Source organism: Euwallacea similis, chromosome 3 (assembly GCF_039881205.1).
Source record: "Euwallacea similis isolate ESF13 chromosome 3, ESF131.1, whole genome shotgun sequence".
Classification (NCBI taxonomy): Eukaryota; Metazoa; Arthropoda; class Insecta; order Coleoptera; family Curculionidae; genus Euwallacea; species Euwallacea similis.
In genome coordinates, this window is record NC_089611.1 from 1,435,484 (window position 1) to 1,458,998 (window position 23,515).

At 36.5% G+C, this 23,515-nt stretch overlaps 3 protein-coding genes across 3 annotated transcripts in view; 2 read left to right on the forward strand and 1 right to left on the reverse strand.

The window, feature by feature from the left end:
• The window catches only part of Nup44A (nuclear pore complex protein Nup44A), a 240,627-nt gene that overhangs the window by 81,182 nt on the left and 135,930 nt on the right, over positions 1 to 23,515 (forward strand). The window lies entirely within an intron of this gene.
• On the reverse strand, positions 9,714 to 10,466 carry RYBP (ring and YY1 binding protein). The gene has a single exon (XM_066406240.1). The coding sequence runs from the start codon at positions 10,343 to 10,345 to the stop codon at positions 9,890 to 9,892; it is 456 nt and encodes a 151-aa protein (XP_066262337.1). The 5' UTR covers positions 10,346 to 10,466; the 3' UTR covers positions 9,714 to 9,889.
• LOC136419739 (uncharacterized) lies at positions 15,118 to 16,763 on the forward strand. The gene is made up of 3 exons (XM_066406270.1): positions 15,118 to 15,491; positions 15,770 to 15,929; positions 16,087 to 16,763. Exons 1-3 carry the CDS (start codon positions 15,299 to 15,301, stop codon positions 16,529 to 16,531), a joined length of 798 nt encoding a protein of 265 aa, XP_066262367.1. The 5' UTR covers positions 15,118 to 15,298; the 3' UTR covers positions 16,532 to 16,763.

Consider the following 23,515-nt stretch of genomic DNA (forward strand, 5'->3'; position numbering starts at 1 on the left):
TTTATCGAATTGCTCCAAGTACAACAATATGTTCTGCCTTTGAAGAGGCTGCTAGGATTGTTGATCGATAATCTGTGTCACAATAAGGGAATCGCTATCATCTACACATTGCTCAGACAGGGATGCTGATTGGTCTCATGGCTTCCTAGGGTTTGCAAGCCAAGGTTCATGAGTTTCTATGGTAACTCTTGACTTGGTAATATCTTTACCAATTTTAGCTGCAGCGAGCTTACTCTAAGATTAGTCTCTTTGGCTATTAGCGTTGAGATAATATTGGATAATATTAAGATTCATCAATAATCCAGTAGGAAAGTGGGATAGAGGGCGTCCGTTTCTCGAACTCAATCACAGGGATTTCGATACCCATAAAAGATACGAGACTAGTTAAACTGTTGTTTCCCGGATACTTCCAAAACCATCGAAATTTCCCAAATTTTAAAACGACATTTTTTTGAATTTGCGCAATTTTGTCCCAATTTAATCGACTTTGTATCTCTTATGGTTACCGGGGTCTCCATAGTTGAGCTCCAGAAGCGAGTACTCTGTATATAGACCAATCTTTGAGATGGGTCCATTGTCGGTTTGAGTTGCAGAGGACTATTTTAAGGTTGTATGTCCCCTATCGATAAGTCTCCACCCGTACGTTCAATACTTTCGTGCACTTAACTATGGACCGCATTACCGCTTTTCAGACAAAACTACTTCAGGAAGGCACATCTGAGATATTTTACTTTTTCATATTCCCCGGGTATCAAGGCTCACCTTATATAAACTATAGGGCCCAACCAGCACCTGCTCTCTTACTACTTCATGGAATTGGGGCTGAAACTCGACAAGGACGGCACTAGAACTCGCTCCACAAATTAGCAAAGGACGGAATACTCGTTAAAGTACAGTGAGACGAGCAAAGTTAGATTTATAATGTATACCGAAAGGGGTGCACGAAGGAAGGCCCAGTGTTTGTTCAGTAAATTTCGAAAAATATGGAAGAAAATGTGAAAGTCTGAACCGTCGACGTTAGTCGGCGAAGGGAAACTGGGGAGAGGGGACTAAATTAAGTTAAAAATTTGTTTGATTACGAGGTTCTGGGGCACGATGGAAAGACTGTTTATTAATAAAATTGTGTGGCGAGTTATGCATAATCTTTCACAAAAAAACAAAAGTGCCACCTGATACGAGTATTTTTGTGAGTGGCGTTCGCGTTTCGCCCCAGTATCGGGCCTTCTTTTAACTGTCAATCAAACTGGCGGGGCTCCGCTCGGAGGAGGCACATGCATGACTTCGAACAGTCCGGGAGACGTTTGATGGAGAAATTTAGCACTGATATCAGACATATGGACGTTACAGTTGGAATTTAGTCTGTAAAAAGTAGTCATAGTTAGGACTTTGTCCTGTTGCTCAATGGCTGTACTGCATGGTAGTCTTAATTAGACACGTATAAGATAATTGCTACATGAGGGGCTACTCTGCCTAAAATCTAAAACATTGTTAAATTCCAATTTCTGATAGGCTAGTACCAGTAATCAGAGCTTCAAGACGGATTATTGTCACATAGATATCAAGACTATTTCTGGTGGAAACAGTTATAAAAGGATTATTATGAAAACTAGATGTGCACACCAGTGGATTTCTACATAATAAACTGTCTCCCGTTAAAACCCGAAAAAAATGAAAAATTCCGGACTTTTGGCTGCCTAAAAAATATCAGAGGCGTAGTGGGATCATCAGTTTGTTCAAGAGATTTCGCTCATAACAACCTTTTCTGATTGGAACATTCTTCCCAGAAATTTCCGATGATTAAGTACGAACATTTTTTGATTCCTCTGGGGATTCTTTCCAGGATATCCACACGTCTGGACAACAGCCCCCATTTAAGGAAACTGACTTATTGGCGTGCTCTCCCCCAAACTTTACATAGACGGTCTGAATCCCGCCTGTCCGGGAAAGTAATTTTTTCAAGTTCCCAACTTCGTCGAGGTTTATTGACGGTCCAAAAAAGTCAGAGTTAAGCGTTGTTGCCCGCTAAAACTCTCTGTTCAACTCTGCCTCAGGTATGGTAACTGACTGTCGGATAGTAGTCAAAGAAAGGCATGTTATCGACGGACGCACGCAACCCACCTGCATGTCGATGTTTCATTACTCTCCTCATTTCGGCCGCTTATTTTTAATATTGATGAAAAATTGTTATAAAAAATTACGACCGCCATTGTTACTGCTTCAGCTTTGAATTATTCAACTTTATGGTAAAAAAATCGGCTTTACGTGACGTGATTGCGTTTAATAAAACTGGTTGTGACCAGAAAGCATATAGGAAAATAGCAAAAAAATTCCATCAGGGACTTGTATTTTTCGATTTGCAAAACCAATAAAAGGTTCTTCGCCGTTATGTCAAGAAACCCGTCCGCCTTTCCGAATTTCTTGCGTATTTTGCTGATTCTTAAATGCAAAATCAAAGCAAACACAAACCAGCCAATAATAGATCCGTAAGACTGTAAAACAAGCATCGGAAACTACAAGGAAAGATTAAACAATCGAGCGGAAATCCGCTGCCGCTGCAGCTTCCAGTGAGCGAGAGCAGCAAGCGGGTAGCGAGCTATCGCTTTAACGCGCTCTGTTCGGGTCCATCCTCTTTAGGATATACAGAACACAAAAAGTTGTCCGTCGGGGCCGGAGGGTGGGGAATAGTTGCCGCCGCCGAGGGGTGGCAACGGGGATCGGCTCTGTTCGGGGGTGGGGGCGCGCACTTGTCACTGGGCCGCCTGCCGCCATACAGTGGGCCAGGAGAGGACTCACTGCAAAAACGGATTTTAATGCGTAACTTTTCCATAACTTTTTAAACTGACGATTATTATTTAAAAGAGTTTTAACGCAAGAAGAGCCGAGTCAGCAAATTGAGAAACCTACCCCTAGCGTTTAAAGCGATGTGAATTGCGAAAGTTCCAAGGATAATCCTGGAACTTTCGGTGGAACACACACACACACACACACACACACACACAGTGGAAATGACATCGAAGTGAATAAAACTTCTGGAGGGCAAAATGTGTAGGGATGATTATACTCTACTGTGCCATATTACTTGTAGGACTGAAGGGTTTACTATGAGGTGCAAACTTACCGAAAAAGCGGATGCTTGCGGTACGTAATGAGAGAGTCATCCTCTCCTCGCTTTAAGGGTCGAGATTTAGAGGAAGGGAGGGGGATCCCGAAAATTGTAAAGGAAGTAAGTGTAGAAATAATCGGATAACATAGATCTCTACTCTCTAGGTACTTATTCCTTAAGACCCTGGTTGAGACACAACAATCTCACAATTCTTGTGATAGGGAGGCGTCTCTGAGTTTTTCTTAGATAGGCCATTTTGGTTTACAGAGACATTAAATTTCTCTATAAAAAAAATAACAAATTTACACATTCGTTATCTTGATTTTCAGCGTCTCTTATCACGCCATCCGATCAACAAAGTTCGCAGGACTATAATCGATTGGTACTTAGAGATGTTATGACTGGAGATATTCAAGAGTTCTTTTCGCGATATGAAAATTTCCGAATTATTATTCAGCACTGTTGGCCTCAATTTTCCCTTGCAGTGTCCCACTGCGCATCGCCTATAGCTTCAGCTCTACGCTCCACGGTGTGACTCTGTATCGCTCTATGGAGCGGACGGGTCGTGCTACATGTCCTTGCGAAGCACGTCGCAGAACGATGGGTCGCACGAGAATTGAGCACAATTTTGGGAAGGAATTGGAATTGCCATTAGAGCAAGCGTTTTTTCGCATCTTTTCTTCAAACATTCAAAACTTTTTGAAAATATCGAGTAATTGAGGAAATCCCTAGGAATTTTGAAATTAAATTCCTCTTGAGCTCAGCTGCTTTGTGGCTCAAAGTCTGTTGGTAAATACCTTCTCTTCGAAATCCTCAAGTAGGTGATTTTTCAGGAATTGGAGAGTGACTCAGATGGTGGAGATTACTCACCTTAATTTAGAAGCTGCAATACCTGGTGACTGTCTGTAACAATTCAAAAACACTTATTACAGGCAAAAATCATCAGACTGAGGAGCTAATGCTCTCATTAAAATTCAAATCAGGAACCTACCAATTGAGCGGGTATTCCCCTACACCAACCGAATGCGTATTTTCTTACATCGGTAAGTGCGTACAGCATGTACTCTCGATTACGTTCTTGGTAGTTTTCGTTAATACAATTATGTACCTTCCGTAATGTACAAGGTGAGTCGTAACGGAACCGATACAGCAAAATACGACAATTTTGATTTTTTTCCTACGGTTAATAGTTGAAGAGATATTGACCTCCAAAGTTGGCTTGTAAATTTATAAAAAAAACGGCATATTTTAGTAATGCATCATCATAAAGCAACTAAATTTGGAACATGCTTTATTCTTGTCAACATCTTTATTAATTGGTAGAAATGTGGAATCGAAAGATACTCAATAAGGGTTGAATTAGGGGCAAGGAAAGGTTTAAGAGTTGAGATTTTTTTTATCTATAAAGAAACTAACGAACGCACAGTACCATTTAATAGTAAATTTAATTCTGAGACTTTTATTCGCCTTCAAAATTTTTCGAAAACCATATCATTTTTGGTAAAATCGCAGTTTGGTTGAATAGAACCAAGCCACATTTAAAGTGATTACCAGTCAAAAACCGCATCGTTTTTATCAGCTTACCTTACCTTAAACTACATAGTTTTTGACTGGTAAGCTATTTATGTTTTGTCAAAGTCATGCAAGTGACAGATATGCTAAATGTGGCATTACATCAGCGCGATTTATTTATTTTTACTTAGGAGCCAACTTCGGAGGTCAGTATCTCCTCAACTATTCATCGTAGGAAAAAATATTCAACAAAGCGACATACTTTGAGGTCCTTTACATGCACCTGCTCTGTGTCAGTTCTGTTGCGACTCGCCCTGTAGAATTAGGTTACACAAATAAATGTAGCAGGTACACAAAACAAACCATCATGCATCAACGCAGACACTGCAGTTTCTATGCAGTTGTTCTATTAAAAACTGCCTGAGACCGACCTTGGTTTTGATTGCGACATGTCAAAATAATCACGCTGAGGCCATAAAAAATTCTTTGTCCCATTGTTTATTATGCAAAGTAATGCAGCCATTGCAATTTTATGTATTCCAGGTCTCTTATGTAATTGCCTCCTCATAATATAACAGTAACATCGCTTGGTAGCAGCTGCTTTTAATATTTCTATACGCACCACGCGGACGCGCACCTGAAATAAATAAAACTAAAAGTTATATAAATAATAATTATTTATTGTTTGCAAATGACATTGGAATCATCAGTACAAATATTTTTTTTTGTACAAATGCGTACACATTTACTAGACACACTTAATCAAATTATACACAAAAATGTACAGTAATGTTGACCCTCGGAATAAGAGACATGATTGATCAGATTGACCAACGTATTTAATAACAACAAAACTCTTATCGAATATTCGGAGATTTTTCGCCTCGACCTTGGTAGTAGTAATATTTTAATTCACATAATTTCCTCAATGAACAAGTACTTTCAATAATAGGAAACTTGCACGCTTTGAATATCAGACATTCTCTTATACTAAACAAAATCGATGTGGAATTAGCAGTCTTTTGTGCTATGGTCTAATATTACAAAAGGGAATATACACTGGCTTTCAATGGTCTTGGTAGCCCCCATCAAGCGTATACAGGGTGCCCTACCAGGAACTGCCATTAGATGGTTTGGAAGAGGTGGTCTGCAGAATCGCATCGAACGCTTGTCGAAGCTTACGGTGAGCATGCTTTTGGTAAATCACAGCGCTGTGAGAGGTTTCAAAAATTGAAAAGTGGCGATTTTGACGCGAGAAATAAAGAACGTGGTAGACCACCCAAAAAGCTTGAAGGCAGCGAATTGCGAGCTTTATCGGATGAGGATGAAACGCAACTCGCAGATCAATTAAATGTGACACGAGAAGCCGTCTTCATGCGTTTGAAAGGCATGGGAAGGATCTAGAAGGGGGGAAATTGGGTTCCACATGAACTGAATGAAAGGCAGCAGGAAAACCGAAAACCCACTTGTGAAATGCTGCTCGCCAGGTACAAAAGAAAGTCATTTCTTCATCGAATTGTGACTGGCGATGAAAAGTGGGTATATTTTGAAAATCTTAAGCGTAAAACATCATGGGTAACTCCAGGCGAACCATCGACATCGACCGCAAGGCCAAATAAGAGAAATAGGCAATAGAAGAAGGGTACCAAGATTATTGCGAGCTAGTGTATGTAGATCGCAATAAATAATTATACATAAGATTCTAATGAAAATGGGCAAAAACGCCCAATTCTGCCTAAATGATTATTAATATAAGATTTTCAATTTAAGATAAATTCCTTAAAATCACCTTAATTTGCTCACTCTGCGACTTAATTTTTTTCTAATTTTTAAGTTACCTAAAATCTCATTTTGCCGTGAATCTGGATTTAGAAATTAAATTATATTACACTACACATTATAATTAAACAAGTAATTCACAAAGATAAACTATTTACCTAGCTATTTACTATTTACATAAACCTCTTACCTACTAATACTGTAAATTTACACATTGACTTCGACCCAAACACGCTCAAACCAAGTGTCCTTAAGTATATACTACATACCTAGTTAAAGAATCCGAATTATGTTGATTAATCATGAATAGTTTTGATAAATCTGTCTCCTTGAACAACTTTTTGGTACGGCAGTGTATTTTAGGAGTGGTAATTGGACAAAATTATGCAGAAACGGAATTTTTAGTATTAATAATTCGAAATTAACACTTATGATTTGATACTATTTGTTATGTATATCAATCAATGAATTCTCAGTTAAAAGCTATTATAATAGCATGTCAAACATCACAGATTTTACTTAATTAAAAAAAGCTAAGCCTAATCTAAGTCATTGAAGCTTAAAGTATGGCAATGGAATGGCTCATAAAATGAACTCAGGGTCACAAGAAGGAGGATTTGGGATCAAAATATTATTATTCCAGTAATTTTACCGAGGGGATAATTTAGAACTAAAACACGGACCTAAACGTGATCTATGCAAGATAAAGATGACTGAGAAACACCTTCATACATAAATAATGATATAATAGATACTTATTATATGTATCTATATTGCCACAAATCTTAAGAGGATCGGCAATCGGGCTGGGGATACCGGTTGGTACTGTCAGGAAAAGGAGGACCAAAAAGAACTCACTAAAGAAATGGCTCATGGCCATTCGGGGGTAAAGATGACGGAAGTTTAGGTAATCTATAATCTTTGCGGGAAGCCAAACCGACAGTATATGGGCAACCTGATCGCCTTGTCAACAACAACATCAAAAATATTAAAACATTTTCGTGAGCGTGGTACGGTAAATTAATAAGGATATGGAAAAAATTACTTTATTAATTTCGATGGATATTTAAAGACGTCTTGTTAAAAGACACAACATTGTGGTGTTGAATGGTGGTTGAGACGACGGGGTGTTGTAGTGTTGAATTGGGCGGAAAATCTTGGTAGCTGGAGGTTTAAATGGTAGGGTTAATGTCAAGAAACCACTCATTTCCAACAAAAAATGGAAGGCGAGACTTGCATTTGCTTGGCAGCATCTCGATTGCAGTAAAAGTGGAATACCGCCTTGTGGAGTGAGTAGAGCGATACCACCCCCAAGAATATAACATTCAACCCCAAGTATCACTTAGCCACTGTAAAACATGGCGGTAAAAGTATCATGATTTGGGATTCTTTTTCCTACGTGATGAATTGGTCCATTAATTAAAGTACAAAGTGCTAGGGACCAATTCATGTTCAAGGGCATTTTTCAAAACAATATGCTTCCATTTGCTTTGTAGGAAATATTGCTGTTTTGGAGTTTTTAACAAGGTAATGGCTCAAAGCATGCATCAAGGCTTGTTAGAAATTGGTTTGAAGAGAATTGTATCCCTAAAATAGAATGACCGTTACAGAGTCCTGATCTTAATTCTATCGAATATCTTTGGGAACACCTCAGAACACAAATCAGCAAAGAAAAAATATAAAATGTTAGACATCTATTCGATGTTTTACAAAAAAAAAATTAGGATTAATTCCTGTAAACGTTTGTAGAAAACTTCTTCATTCTATAAACGAAAGGTGGTGTTGTGTAGTTAATAAGGGAGATGGATAAGCCGCCAAATATTAAATAAAATGTGAAACAAATATTGTTTCACTTGTTATTTAAATAAAAGTTATGTTTCCATACTCTTGTCCGCACTAAAATTTTGTTTTTTTGTTATCACTATATGTGAATCACTTAGATCATATTATAGTGTATGTTTTAAAAGTACATAAATAACTTTAAAAGCTTAACACAGAAGGAAGATTTACCAGAATATTGAAAGTTTCCATATTTATGGCTACTACTGTATATACAAATGTTCAGAACTAGTATGTAGTGATTAGTTTTGGTAATTTTACCCGTAAAATTTATTTACTGGTAATAGAGCTGGTAATTTTCAAAATTCAATTAATTCTATCATTTTAACTCTTCTGTAAACTGAAGTGATGTGGACATTTAATAAAATTGAACTTATCTACATAAGTATTTGCAAAGAGCAGACACACAACCACTTTCTTAAATAACATAATTTTTTTTGCCAATTTCATCACATTAAGGCACTTAAGCCCAGTTGAATACTTTCATTTTAGACTCCACCTCCACTTAAAAATCATTAATAAATAGCGAACAATGGAATTTTCTATACTCATTTTTTTACTTTAACTGAATTTAAAACTAGGACTCACAACTGGGCAATGGGATATACTGAGAATGAATTCTTTATTTTTTTGAAAAACATGATTTTTTTATATTTGAAAAAATTTAGGTGTCTATATGCTGTTCCAATTTACTAAAAATCAAACTCACTTAAATAAATCATTTTGCCCTTGTGTAAGTAATGGACAGTGATATATGAATGAGGTCAAAAATTTAATAAATCTGAAATGCTAGTAGGGACGTACTAAATTTCTAACCTCACAAAGTCAAACACTGACACAAAAATTTCTTATGTGGCTAACAAAATTTGACATTTGTTAAAATTGTCATCTCATTCGTATATCAAATTTGGCCCCTATCATTGCCTGTTATTCATACTGGAGCAAAACAATTAATTTCAATTTCATATTTTATATTAAAATTTAAATGAGCCCTTGCTTGATAATTCATAAGTTAAAAAAGCATATACATATATATATAAATGTCCAAGTAATTTTATCAACTCTATACCTCTTTGTTTCACCACCCTATATAGTCACTGGATATACAGATTGCATATGTTAACATTTTGAACTTTGTCACTTCATACAACTTTCCTCTCTTATTGATTGTCAGGGACATTCAAGATAAAAAGTGCCAATTAAATTTGAAGTCATACTAGAGTAAGGGGTCGATTGATGATGGATTTTTGTATACCAAGATTTCTGGAAAGTTTCTAGAAATACCTGACAATATGTGCCTTGTAAATATCTTGAAAATATTAAAAAACTACCTCAAAGTACATGCAGTATGTGCACCAAAATACATCATAAATCCATTCCACAGATTTGAGAGAAAAGTCAGAATTATGTAGCTTTAATGTAATTTTAAACATACTTGTCACATTGGTAAGTACATTGAGGAATGAAAAATACTGAGGAAGATTTGAAAATTAACATTTTAATAAAGAACTCATTGATTGGGTCATTGATCCTATACATATAGAAACCCATATAGTATCTGCTATTAAGGAGAAAATGCTTATGAGCAAGTCATTGTCCTCATGTCACTGACACCCCCACAAGTCCTGTTGGGGGCTCCCATTATTGCACAGAGATTTACCTCGCATCCATGCTGGACTCAGACTGAGATCCATGATCTGAAGAACTGCAACTTGACACAGTTTCCGTAGTCTTAATTTTTGGCTTATATTCGGTGATAACCACCGTAACACTGTTTACGGTAACTTCTCTGGTCTGGGCAGAGCTCCGGTCGACGTTCTTTAACCGGGGCGGATGGCGCCGTTTCTTCAGGGCTTTCTTGTCTTTGCGCTCCTTCTTCGTGCCAATACTACTGCTTGTGGCCGGAAGAAACTGGCTGGCCACTTGTTGGGCCACCAATTGCGGATTAATCCGGGGTTTCCTTGTGGAAGTCCCTTTGCGAACGTCACACATCAAACATTTAAAGGCTTCCGCGGTGTTTCTGAACGTGCAGACGCTGCAGTCCCAGAAATTGTCCTCGACCACTTTAGGTGCACGTTTCGCCCGTCGAATGGGACTCTTTTTATTGTCCATTTTGCGCGGAGACCGGGAAAAATTCACGATTTTAATGAGAAATCGCGTAAACAGACACACAGAGAAGCCATGTTTTTCAATTAAGAGTCTAGTTGTGCGACTGGCCGCTGCACTTCGAGGCGGCAGCACCGTCGAGCTCGTCGATTTTCATGGGCCGTCGCGATGTTGCCGGGCTGCGGTTAGTTTCGCTAGGCAGAAACGTTGTCAAGTGACGAAAAAGGTAATTTAGTTTGATTTTCTATCAACAAATGGATGGTATTAATTATTAAATATGTAATAAATAAGCAGACATTAGTGTAAGGTGCACAAGATTTATTGGTATTGTGTTTCAACAGATATTGAAATAGCACGTAGACAATGTAAGGGTATCGTTAAAGAAGTAGTGTTTTACATTTACTTAAAAGACATTTTTATATAAGGTGATCGTTAAAAAAAAGTCTCCAATAAGCATTGAAATATCAGAGGTACATCTGAGATCAGTTCATCTGTTAGTCAGATGTTTGGTAGTAAATAGTAAATTGCTTAATCAACGCCTTACGTTTACGGTCCATCGCCTACTGCGCACTTTTCTTTAATGATAAACCGTTATTATTGGAGTTAATGAAACAGTATTTTTGAAAATATCCCTTTTCATTTTCGTAATTTTATTTAGGTGTATTTTAAATTAGTTGCTAGTCTTTTAATAATCTGGAAAACGGAAAAGTATCCTAGTTTATATCTTGCAGTTTTCTATCCAGTGCTATACCGGGTATTTCTGTAAAGTCTCCCTAAATTTTTGCACGATAATAAGTAATATGTTCGGGTAATAATAAGTACCATATTTTTGGCCTATTATGACAGTTAAATTAACGATTTCTGGTTTAACTGGAAACTATTTTAACTTCACGAATTTATTAAACGTAAGGCTTCAGTTATTTTTACTAATTCGGAAAACGCATGCAATTTCCTTTACAATGATGTATCACAAGTTGATATTTGGATTTAAAATGGCTGCACAAAATGCTTTTAAAAAATGTTGTAATGACGTCATATTTATCGTCGGTTATGTTTTGATGTGTAATAACACCTGCATATTATTGATAAAAATGTTTTAGGTACCCATATCTCTTGTAAAATTACTACAACTTAATTGCGTATTAATTGAAACATGAAAAAAATGGAAAATATAGCGTCATTTTGATGTTTTCAAAAAGTGTCTTCGCCGCTGTTTTGAACCCAAGTATAACTTATGATATACTATAATTACAAAAAAAAATGCATGCTGTTTCAAAACAGGTAAAAGCATCTGGAAGCTTACTTTTAAAATAGTGAAGTTGAAGTTACTTCCAGTAAAACTGAAAGCCGTAAATAATTATCACATATGTCAAAAAATGGTAAATTGTGAAGACATTACACAATGAGAAAATCAAATCTTTGTTTTCAAAGTTGACAATGTTTTTGTTAGTTAAGCGAGTTTTATTTATCTAGATGTCTTTAGTGTAGGTTTTTGTTTATTTTTGAATACCGTAAATACATTTTTTATTTCAGGCAGTATGGAGAAAATGTAAAACTATACAGTCGTGTATAAAAACTTATGGCGTGTAACTGTTCGTCCAAAAAAAGTAATAATTTTTCAATTTTTTAAAATTAATCAACTGTGTGTCCTGTCCTGTTTGGACACCAGTAAACTGACCCTGCCGACTCCTGGAATCATTTAGATGTTGCATGGGTCACATTCTTTTATTGCAAATAACTTGACGATTTAAAAAAAAATCGCGTATTAACTATTTACCTCTGTTATATTTATTCCTGTGTGATACGCCTCTGCTCATTCCATCACTTGTATAGGTATAAAGAATATGTAACGCTACAGCACTTCATAAAGCCATTGGCCCTAAATGAAAAATTCCAAATATTTTTCCTACGATTGTCCAAAAATTGAAAGTGTCCTTATAATGACACAAAATATTATGTAAAATGTCACTTTTAATGCCTAGGCTTTAAAGTAACCCTTTGACCGTTTAGGCATTAAAAGTGATATTTTGAAACTGATTTTTTGCATCAATCGAAAAAAACGAATCAATCAGTATCAATTTTAGAAAATATCATGTGTCTTACCCGGTGAATGCGTAGATTTACTGCCTTAGCTTATTTCATAAATATCGCTGCGGCAGTAAATTTGTTACGTTTTCGCCTTGAAAAGCAAATCATTATTTTATTGACCCTTCTAACTGCTCAATATTGTTTCCAAATTGTTCCTTTGGATTCGCCACGGTCAGGCAATACAGCCAATAAAATTTTATTACTCATAAGTCTTATAATAGTAGGTCTATTGTATCACGAGCTAGTGGAACAAGTCATTATCTACGAGTGACTTCAGGTTTCAATGAATTTAAATGAAATCCTTCTCTTTGAATCAGTTGCCATGTTCATTGAGAACCCGGCCTATAATTTTTCAGTTTGAATGAGGCAAATCATTTTTCTACTATTATAAAATGGTTTACACCTCTAGGAATTTTTTTAATATACCCAGAGTTTTTCGTGAAATGTTCGTTATAAACATATGCATCTATTACTCAAAAAACCTTTGGTTAGATACTGAAGCTAAAACCCATCCGATCTTCCCGTCATCTTTATGAAAAAAACCACTTGTTCACATGTGCGCCCCACATTAATCTTGGACAGCCACAAACCGAATTCCTGATCCTTTCTAGGAAGATTACTACATATCCATAAATAAGGGGGCCGACACTTTTGTACCCTCAAGTCAAGTCGAATTCCGAAAAATGCCACCTCTGGTGTGGGAGCAGAGTCCTGTCGGTCGCTGGGATATTCCAAGAATTCCGTTTGTGTAATTTAAGTTCTCCATGACTTTTATTAATGGCTTCCTAGAATTGCCCGTCGGGCTCGCCTCTGATATTCGATGAATGCATCGGATAGTAAAAAAGAGAACTTTTAAGGGTTTTGTTGAGTATTTCTTCAGTTTTGGAAAACCGCTTTTTATGCCTGTAAAACTGACCCACAGAAAGAAAAATAAAGAAAAAAATCTTTTCTTCCGAAGAAACTTTTTCAGCAAGATATGAATTTCTAATGCTTCGTGTCAAGATAGGGGTGGACCCCATTTAAAAATATTGCCGGCAGCTTTTTACGGGGCCCCATACGACCGACCCACGATTCTTGGAATTAAATTTACAAAAGAACTCCGAGTGCACCTCCCCACTCGTACCTCGTCTTTGTCGAAATTCAAAACCGGTGAAATGAATGTCAGAGAACTAAGAAAAGGAGTTACGTTCAATGCAGGTCCGGGTTCAGATGTAAGTAATGTAACTTGATTAACTGTTTGTGCAGAAGGATCTACGGAAAAATCAATTTGTATTTCATAGAAGTACAGCATAAATAGCTAAGTACGGACCTGTGCTTAGTAAGTACCGATGTGTGATGGTCTATAGTTATTGCCTTCAGTGTTAAGATGCTCTAAGAAGCTGTAGGTACGCAAAGCAAATTCCTTTAGGAAAAAAATCCTTTGATGCTTTTTCTACAATATCACAAACAATAGTACTTATATTATACTCTACTGTATTATACTCTTTAGTTAGCAGAGATAGGTTTAGTAGATCCAGTATCAAAAAATCTGTCTAGATAAACTTTATAAAGAAGATAATTTCTATAGAAACGACATACTTAGAGCATATCATTGGTTAATTATCTGGTTTTAATGGGAAATATTTTTTAGATAAAGTTGGCAGTATCATGATATATTGACCCTAAGTGAATTAATTAAGAAAAATTGAGTTGGAAAACAATGACATGTTGCACCAAATGGACAAAACAGAAATAACAATTTTTAGTTCGTTTTAAGTTCGAAGACTGTAAGAAAAAAAAAATGAACTGTGAAAGTTGGATGAAGAAGCGTCAGAAAAGAATGATGAAATGTGGGAAGAAACAATAAAAAAAGAAAGAAAAAAGTTGCAAATGAGTGGCTGTTTGAACTTATTTGAATTTTTTTCGACATTTTTGGTTCATTCCATTACAATTTTTCGTGTTCGAATAAGTTGCATTTGACATTCTTATGATTCCCGGCAAATTTTAACAACTGGCAGTTTTAGTATTTGAATTGTTCTATAAAGAAATGTTGCGATTGCTACAAAGCAAAAAATTGGTAGCTGAAATAGAAACTTTTAAAAAATTAGAGCCCTCCTTCCTCCTATGAAATGCATTATACTGAACTGTCAGACAAAATTTCACTAATATCTTTGCCTTTGTGGAGGAAACCGAAAAGAATCCTTTCTTTTCTTTCATTTGCTACTGTGCTTTGTGTGTCAGGTGATTGTGAATAAAAGACATACTTAAATGGGGCCAATTCTTTGTAACGTTGGCGGCATTTCGAAGGACGGCTATATGGCTTAGAAAATTTTGCTTTTCTTTATTTAAATAAACCTTGGAAAGATAATCAACAACTGAACCTGATAGTAATAACACATTCACTGTGATTGTGCACTCAATATACGGTTTTTGATTCCATGTAGATTCATGTGAACTTAATTTAAAAATTAATGCGACTTGTACTCAGCGTCCCCAAAAACATGGATGATTGGCGAATTCGGGCATCCGAAAAGCGCGCACTGAGGGCGGCAATATGCCCACGGGTTTCTCTCTGCGCCTGTCTAACATGTTACCACACGTTATAATAAAACGAATACAGTTAAAAAGCTGCCTATGTGCCGCACTACTTGCTGCGACTTGACAACGTTGCTTCTTCATCTTTTCTGCCTGCGGCTTTAACAACGGCCGCACCCACACATAGTGGGCCGAGAAATTGCGTTTTAACGTAACTACGCAACAACGACGAGATCCGAAACAGAACGAATCAGAGGCCAATGCGACGCTACGTAACTACGTAATACGTAAATATAGACATTTTGCGGCGTTAGGTGATGTGCGAATCATTCCTTCGAAATTTTTCATACGGTTAAAATGGCTATGATTTACAAACCTTCGGTGAATCCTGCAGCCTTGATTGAGGAGGTGAGGAAGCGGCCATGTTTGTATGACAACCGGAGCGGACATGGGAATCACATGTTGAAAAATGCGGCCTGGGGTGAGATCGGAGGCGCCCTGTTTGACGATAAATGGCAGGAATACAGCCCTGCGGAGAAGGATTTGAGAGGTAATAAAATTGAGGACCTAGTTTATTAATAAATCTACGTTTTTCAAAATTATCTTGCTTAATTTTGAAAAATCAGTCAAATTTGATGATCTACAGGATCCTTATTTGTTGTAAAGTTAAGAGAAAACACCTGTCTACCCTTATTCTGGTTACCTGCGTGACTAGAGTTTCGCCCTTCTTCCTAATCTCTACAACGTTAATTCGACAATAACGAAAATATTTTGGAATGTTTGAACTTTAACGATTTTTGAGACATTCTCATGCCATTATCGTTACAGTTAAAGATATGCAAGTTAAATGGAAATCAATCAGAGACAACTTCGCCAGGCAGTTGCGCTTTCAAGACCAGGTCAAAAGTGTTCCTAATTATTCAAATCCAACCAAAAAGTACATGTTCATGGATCAGCTATCGTTTCTTCAGCCATACATCCACAAAAGGTAAAAAAGTAGAATAATATTTCCTTCATCATTCCCGGCATCTCTCCTTTCCTCTTTGGAGAATGGCAATATCCTGTTTTCTTTTTTCGTCTCGGCATTACAACTTCAAGTTCACCACAAAAATCACCGTGACATTGTTATTGATTCAATATTCTAGAGAAAACAGAATCGCTTTCTCCGAAGACAGCAAAGACAGTGCCGGAACAGACTCGGAAGGGAGTCTGGGAGTGTCGGAGTCCAAGCCTCTTACGTCTTCCGGCGACTTCTTGGAGGTGTCATCGGCCTCCCCATCACAAATGCAATTCGTGTCCATTCAACCCAAACCATTCGTTGCTGGGACTCTAACTCCCGTCGATCTCAACTCAGGTTTGAGTTTCGGAGAGGAACCGCCTATGAAGAAGGTGGCCAAGTGCTTAGAGGAGTTGGTCAGCTTTCAAAAGGAGCAGAAGGATGACGATCCCATGGGGAACAGGAAGTTTTTGCTGTCGCTGTTGCCCTTCATGAAGAAATTGCCCGATGATGTCAATTTGGAGGTACGATTGCAGTTGATGAGCGTGCTAGAGACTTATACTTCCTCGAAGAATGTTCTCACTGCTCCGTAATGGTGTTAGAGATAGGATTGTGAAATAATGTTAGGTTGCAAGAAACAAATAAACGTGTTACGGTACTGAGCATTGTAATGATAAGGAGTCAGGAAGAGGCCAGGCAGGAATAACCGATTAGGTTGGAGATAAGGCTGTCGCAGATACTCGTGTCGTGTGAAATTGGACTAGAAAATATCGCCTGCTTTAGTTGGCAACTATATACTTTGAAACTGAAACTGAAACGCAAACTCAAACTTCAACCATCTGTTTTTTTATTTCTCCTCCCAGTTTCAGGATTAGATTTATAGCCCACTTTTTGCTCCCCCTACAGACGAAATTTGACCATAATAATTTTAGTTGGGTCTGGCCAAACCTGTCTGCAGTCCGTATTATAAAATTCCAAGTTGCTTGGGATCCGTTTGATAAACTGTTCGCTCGGGACCCCAAAGCGGCCTGTCAAGTGTCAGGCTCGGAGAACGAACGAAAAACAGACTCAGTCAGGAGAAAAAGAGATCGCGACCAACGAGAATCGAGATCTTGAATTTTATTAGCTTCAAACTTTCTTCATTAACTTTTTTCGAAACTTTAGCTCCGTAATATCATTTTACTGCGAGTGCGAGATGAGGTGGCATTATCACACGCGTTTGTGAGCTGAAAAAAGTGGTCTGCCGCACGGGTGTGGTAAAAAATATTATCGCACACGAGAGGAAGTCGCATGTGTTAGTGTCAAAAAATTTTGCGGGCAATATCAAGCAGTTGCGATTAAAATGCGTGTGGTAAACCCATGAAAGATTTAAACTCAACTGGGCAACTCTTGGAAAAAGAGATCGATTAAGGCTTAGCGCGCACTTGCGATTTTCTGTCGTGCGATTGTTTAGTTGCAAAAACGAAACACATATTTTTAAATACAGGATGTCCCAAAAATATTCTGACAAAGTTTAAGGGGAGGCGGAGGACATTAATACAAACTTTTTTCCTTAACAAACATATGCTCACAAAATAAAAAATATACGTTAATTTCTTATTTGAAAAACTTACTGACGTACCGATGGATTTCAAGAGGAGATACTGTAGCCTGGCCCGTCTATTCTCCTGATCTCAACATTCTGGATTTTTTCCTTTGGAGTTATCTCAAATCTCTGGTCTACGAAACGTCTACTCATACTGAGGAAGACCTCTTAGCAAAAATAATGTTGCACCTATCTAGAAGCTATTCCCGAAATAGTCCATAGAGTTTGCGAGTCAATGAACTGACGGTTCAATCTTTGTATTGAAGCAAATGGTCGACATTGTAAACATATTTTTGGGACACTCTGTATAGATGTGCGCAATTACAATTAAAAAATCGCAGCGACTAAAAAGTTGCAACTCGCTCTGTTTTTCTTGCGACTCGATTGTCGCAAGTTAAAATGAAACATTCACACTACCATAGAGCTGCACGCATTTGTTGTTTTTTAATCGCAGCTTTAGCATTTTTTGGTGCTTTGGCAGCCAAAGTGAGTTTAGTTTTAAATTTCGACTATAGGATAATAATAATGTTGGAACGCTCAAATTTAATTTTGGTTGTTATCGACAGTGAACAATTAACACTAGCGGTAGAAAACGGATCTTCGCTTTATAATAAAAAATTAAAGGGTCAAATGTTCCTCTGTTGATGCAGTCTTCCTCCATCTAGTGTTTTGATAAGTTATATGAGGCCCCACTAGTCCAAGCAATTCATTAAAACTATTTGCGCTCATACGATAAAATTGGAAGATTTTTCGCGGATGTTCTGTTAACTCGTGATGGAGTATGTGAAACTGCCCTCTTAGCAATCTGCTGTTTACAATTGGATGCGCCCAATAGCGCTTTTGCTTTTTTTCTCATTTCCAGCATTTATCTCTTCGAATTCTATTTTGCTATTGTGACGCGACAAAAAAATTGTAAGTGCGCGTACGGGTTAAGTATCAGTTTTATCCATTCCAGCCACATTGCTTCAACATTTTCAATTGCTAAAATATGCAAATCTTAAAAGATTTCGTTCCTCTAAGTTCCATATGTAGAATCTCGTCGATCAGACGAAATTCAGGTAAGTCGCTGACTGAAGGCCAGGTAGAAATCACACGCACCACACTGGAGACTTGGGAGGTCATAGTTATATAATTTCCTCGGCATTTATGCAAGAAATAATAATAAATTTCAGGTTTTATGATAGCATCGCTCGTTTTAACGTGGAAATCTTCTGATCGAGAAAACCGACCAAGGTGACACCGATACGAGGCAGCGCTGATGCAATCGGACGCCCGCAAAGTTGTTCCAATCGAGTTTTGCATAGAAAAACCGACGCTATCGCATTATTCATCTCAGCTTACTGACAAACAACCAATCGCGACTTTGAGAAATTCATATAAATTTTGTTACATTGGACCAGTTAGAGCCAGTTGAGCCTTAAATAGTCGCGATATCATACCAAAAATACTACCCTCTCTCAATCCACATTAACGTCACCCATAGTTCCTTCTAGTATGCAGTCGACAATGAAAATCTCTTATTCCGCCCCCAAAAAAGGTCTCCCACTGTGCAAAAATTAAATATTTCTTTTCCATTACCCACATCAAGGTCCGTTCAATGTGTCCACATTAGGGCGATTGTAAGAAATTATGTAAATTCATTTGGGAGGACCCTTTATGCCAAACCTCCCTTCTTTTGCGCTTCAGGTGTTTGGCCATTGTGCTTCGAGCGGAAAATATCTAAAACGAGAGCCGACCGGTCTTCGATCTTCAAATCACCCCTCGGAGAAGAATGATGGGAAGGGAAGATCGTGGACCCACCGTATAATGCGTATAAACAGGGTGGTATTTTAAACTGAGAGAATATAAGGAAAACTGTTCTTAATGTTTGGAGTGGAATTAACGATATAAAAAATTCCCATAAAAGTTTACCCAGAACATGTTTTTTTATAATTAAACGCATCGCAGGTAGTAAGCTGACATTTAAATCAAATTATTTTTTGACGTTATATAGACGTTATAGAAAGTACGTGATAGTAACGTTATTTCTTAGGTCCACTTGTGTACCTTGACTTTAAACTCGAATTGAAATTACATTTCATATTTGACATATATTCCATTGTTTATTTGTCAAAATCTCTCGAGTCTGAACTGAAATTATAAAACCCGGCCTTGGTCATGCAACAATAAATATAATGCTTTGTTAATATACTTTTAATAGCATTTTAACTGTTTTTTAACACTTTCGGGGCCCGTGATTGCATTTAATTATTTTAAATGGTTAATTTATAAATGTAAGGTGATCTATAGGATGACGAAATATTTTTATGGTTATTGGAAGGACCTCGAAAACTGCCAGAGCTACAAAGTCCCTTAAATGAAGAAGGAATTTCAGTGATTATTAAACCAATTTAAGGTATCTTCCATCATTTCGGGAAAACTTATGTATTAATTAGCAAAACCTCGATTTTTATATCCAACTTAATTGCGTTATTACTGGGTTTAGAAAAATTATGTAAATTTACAGGTTGAAGAATGGAGATCCTTATTAACAATAAAGGTGAATCAGATTGATTATGTCGATTGTCATTTCTGGGATATGGCATAAATTTAGTTTTCAGAGTCCAGCATGGCAGTCCACTAAGGTTTTTGCCACAGGGCATCTTGGTGAGGCTGCAGAGCGTGCTTGCTCCTTTTGACCATCACCGGTGAATTGAGGACCACACTGGGAATTGCGTTAAACTATTTGAGGTTGCCGGAACTTCCAGTCCGGATCAAAAGGGACGCTATGACTTCCCACCAGAGGTTATGGTGTGAAATCAAAAACTAGGCCAAATTGGTCATTCAAGGGTTGTGTGAAAATTTCAGACTGCGAATTGTTAGCAACAACCAATTATATACAGAGTTGGTCTGTATATTTAAACAATGCCTCCCACTTTTGTTATAAAAAAAGAGGAACATTTTAAATACGAAAGTTGTAGGGTTTATCATTAATCGCCAGAAAATATTACGTAACACAACAGCTAAATGTTGCAAAGTTAAGAAGACACAAAACCGGTACATTTATAATGAAACACTCTGTATATTTTATAAAAATTTAATGCACCTTATTTTCTTTATGTTTATATTAAAAACAAATTTCGCGATAGGTGTTATTTATTTTTTTAAATTAAAGTTGCTGTGAATAAACAAATCGCCCGAACGCTATTAGTAATTATTATTTATTCATCTGTCACATTTTCTTCATTACATCCGTAAAATAGGTTAGACAAAAGAAGAAAAGTTAGAAATTATTCGTGTGTATTACAAAAACACCAATAATATTGCTCAAGAACAAACGAAGTATCAGCGCATTCACATCCATATGCCAGTTTCTGCTGGGTCCACTTTTTATTTTTTATTTTTTTATTTTACGGATGGAACGAAGAAAATGTGACAGCTGAATAAATAATAATTACTAATGACGTTCGGTCCATTTGTTTATTCATGACAATTGTGATTTGGAAAAACAATATAATCCCGATTTTTAAATGCAAATACCGCGAAAACGGCTAAACCAAATGTCAACATGTTATGTATTTTTGAAATCAGAAAATAAAGGTCTATTAAATTTTTAAAAAATATACAGAGTATTCCATAATACATTTACCGGCTTTGTGTCCTTTTTTAACTTTGGAATATTCATCTGTTGCATTGTGTAACATCTTCTGGCGATTTAGGACAAACCCTACAACTCTTATATTTAAAGTGTTTTTCTTTATGCTATAATAAAAGTGGTAGGCACTGTCTGAATATACGGGCCAACTCTGTACACATGCACGTGATTTGCACACTTACATGAATGAGCAAAGTGCACTGTTCACAAACCATATGATTGCCGTTATTTCTCGCATTTCCATTCTTAATACAGAATCGTAATGTACAGGGTTTAACAATAGTCCGTCAGCCTTCGGTGGCTCGATAGCTTAGGAATTTTATTTGAGTGTTGACCTATATCCTACAGAACCTATTTTAGGAAAATATTTTTATATATAAAGAATACAGGGTGGTCCAAAAAAGCGTAGCAAATTTAAATTATATATTTTTTTCATTTATTATTCCGTGGACGATTCTAACAAAGCGATAAACTACTAGTCTTCTATGTGGATATCTTTAATGCTATTTGTGTGAAAGCTTCAGGATATGCACAATGATGCCTATGCGTCATTTCATTCAACAGGGATTGTCGCCTGCATTTTTAAAAAATCAATCTGCATATTTTTCTTTTCCACTTACATGGGAATCATGGTTTCATGGAAAGAACTATAAATAAAATTTGTCGTATTTGAAGGACGTTTTCATGTATTCGAAATCATTCTTTAACATTCAACAGCAAAAAATTCCTCAAACTCACTTCATAAACTAAATTTACCCAAGCACAATAGTTAATTAATTAAAAAGCCTCGTGTTCGTGTCTGTTTTCTCGAAATATGCACACAATAATAAGTTACTTTCTAAATTATGTTAAATTTTTATAAGAGCTAACGAACTTCACAAATGGGACCTATAAGAACTACTACAACAATGAAAATCGTACATTTTTTGTGAAATAAATTTCAACATGTCGCGACTCTAAAGCACAGAATCCGGCATTGTTGTAAAAAACAAGCTCAAATAATATTTATACAAGAAACTAGTTCTTAGCAAGGTCGGACAGTCATATGCTTGTTTTATTATGTTTATTAGCTAATGTTTGTAATATAAGTTGTGCAATAGAAATAAAACTTTATAGTCATGAGAAAGTGCGTTTTTCCTCGTCCCAAAACTTCAAAGCTGCAGAACAGAAATTATTGTCATCATTAAACATGCTCGCATGTTTTTTTTCCTTAAATTAGACGTTCAATAATTAAAGTTCTTGCTGTGCAACTCGTTTTAGAGATTTTTTCATTAATATTTAATTTAACACTAATTAACTCCAAAAATTCTTGTGTTCGGTTACGGTGCTGCTTATTGAAATAAACATTCAACGTGTGCAGCAATGGGTACCGCAGGATTTCTCAGCTTATTTTACACGCAGATGTTGAGTGTTTTTAAACACAAGATGTAACAGAAGCTACAGTAGAATAATAAACTTAATCGAAAAGGAATAATAAAGAAATTTGAGTGATAAATTTGTGGATTGAACGTTACCCAATTAACACTGGAGTGTATTAAATTGTGTACGTACGAGTAACGCGATGTTTGGACGACCTATAATTTTTACAAACAAATTGTTTACCGCCCAAACCGTTATGTGATAACATTTTTCGGTATGTTTAATCTGTTGCACCTTCAAAATTATAATTTTATTTATTTATTACATTTTGCTGACAATCCGCGAACGAGCTTATTTAGCTACAAGGAATTCTTAAACCAAGAAATATTTCAACTCAACATTAATGGAACTTCATGATATTTACATCACAAAATTGACTTTTCGTGCTGTATAAGACAAAGAAATGGCTAAAAATATAATTCGTCAATATGTCTCCTGAAAATGTAGGAAGAAGATAGCACGACCGCATGACCTTAATTTGTTCATGACACTTATTGGGATATCATTAGAAGTTACGTAAAAATCAGAAATAAAATATTCGTGACGAAAACTTGGAATCACTAGCAATAATCACTGAAAGTCAAAGGACCAAGACTGATCAAAAAATGCAGACATCAAAAGGGTCCTTTGTGAGGTATTTACGCAAAATGGAATTCCGAATTAGGCCTCAATGCATTTCTCAAATATTACTATGCATTTTTCAAATGCTTATGAATTTTGTAAAGATAGTTGAAGCCCACCAATTAAAGTTTACAGATATGCGTTTACGTATACTTTTAAATAGTTTTCAATATTTCGCTCAATAAAAAATCACTTCTCACCGAATTGGATTTTTCATGGATAGCCCTGTTCCCTTTTCAACGGCGATCAACAGTAGTAGTGACTATTGGCGGAAATATCAAAAACTACAAAAATTTCATTTAACACTTACACCTGTAA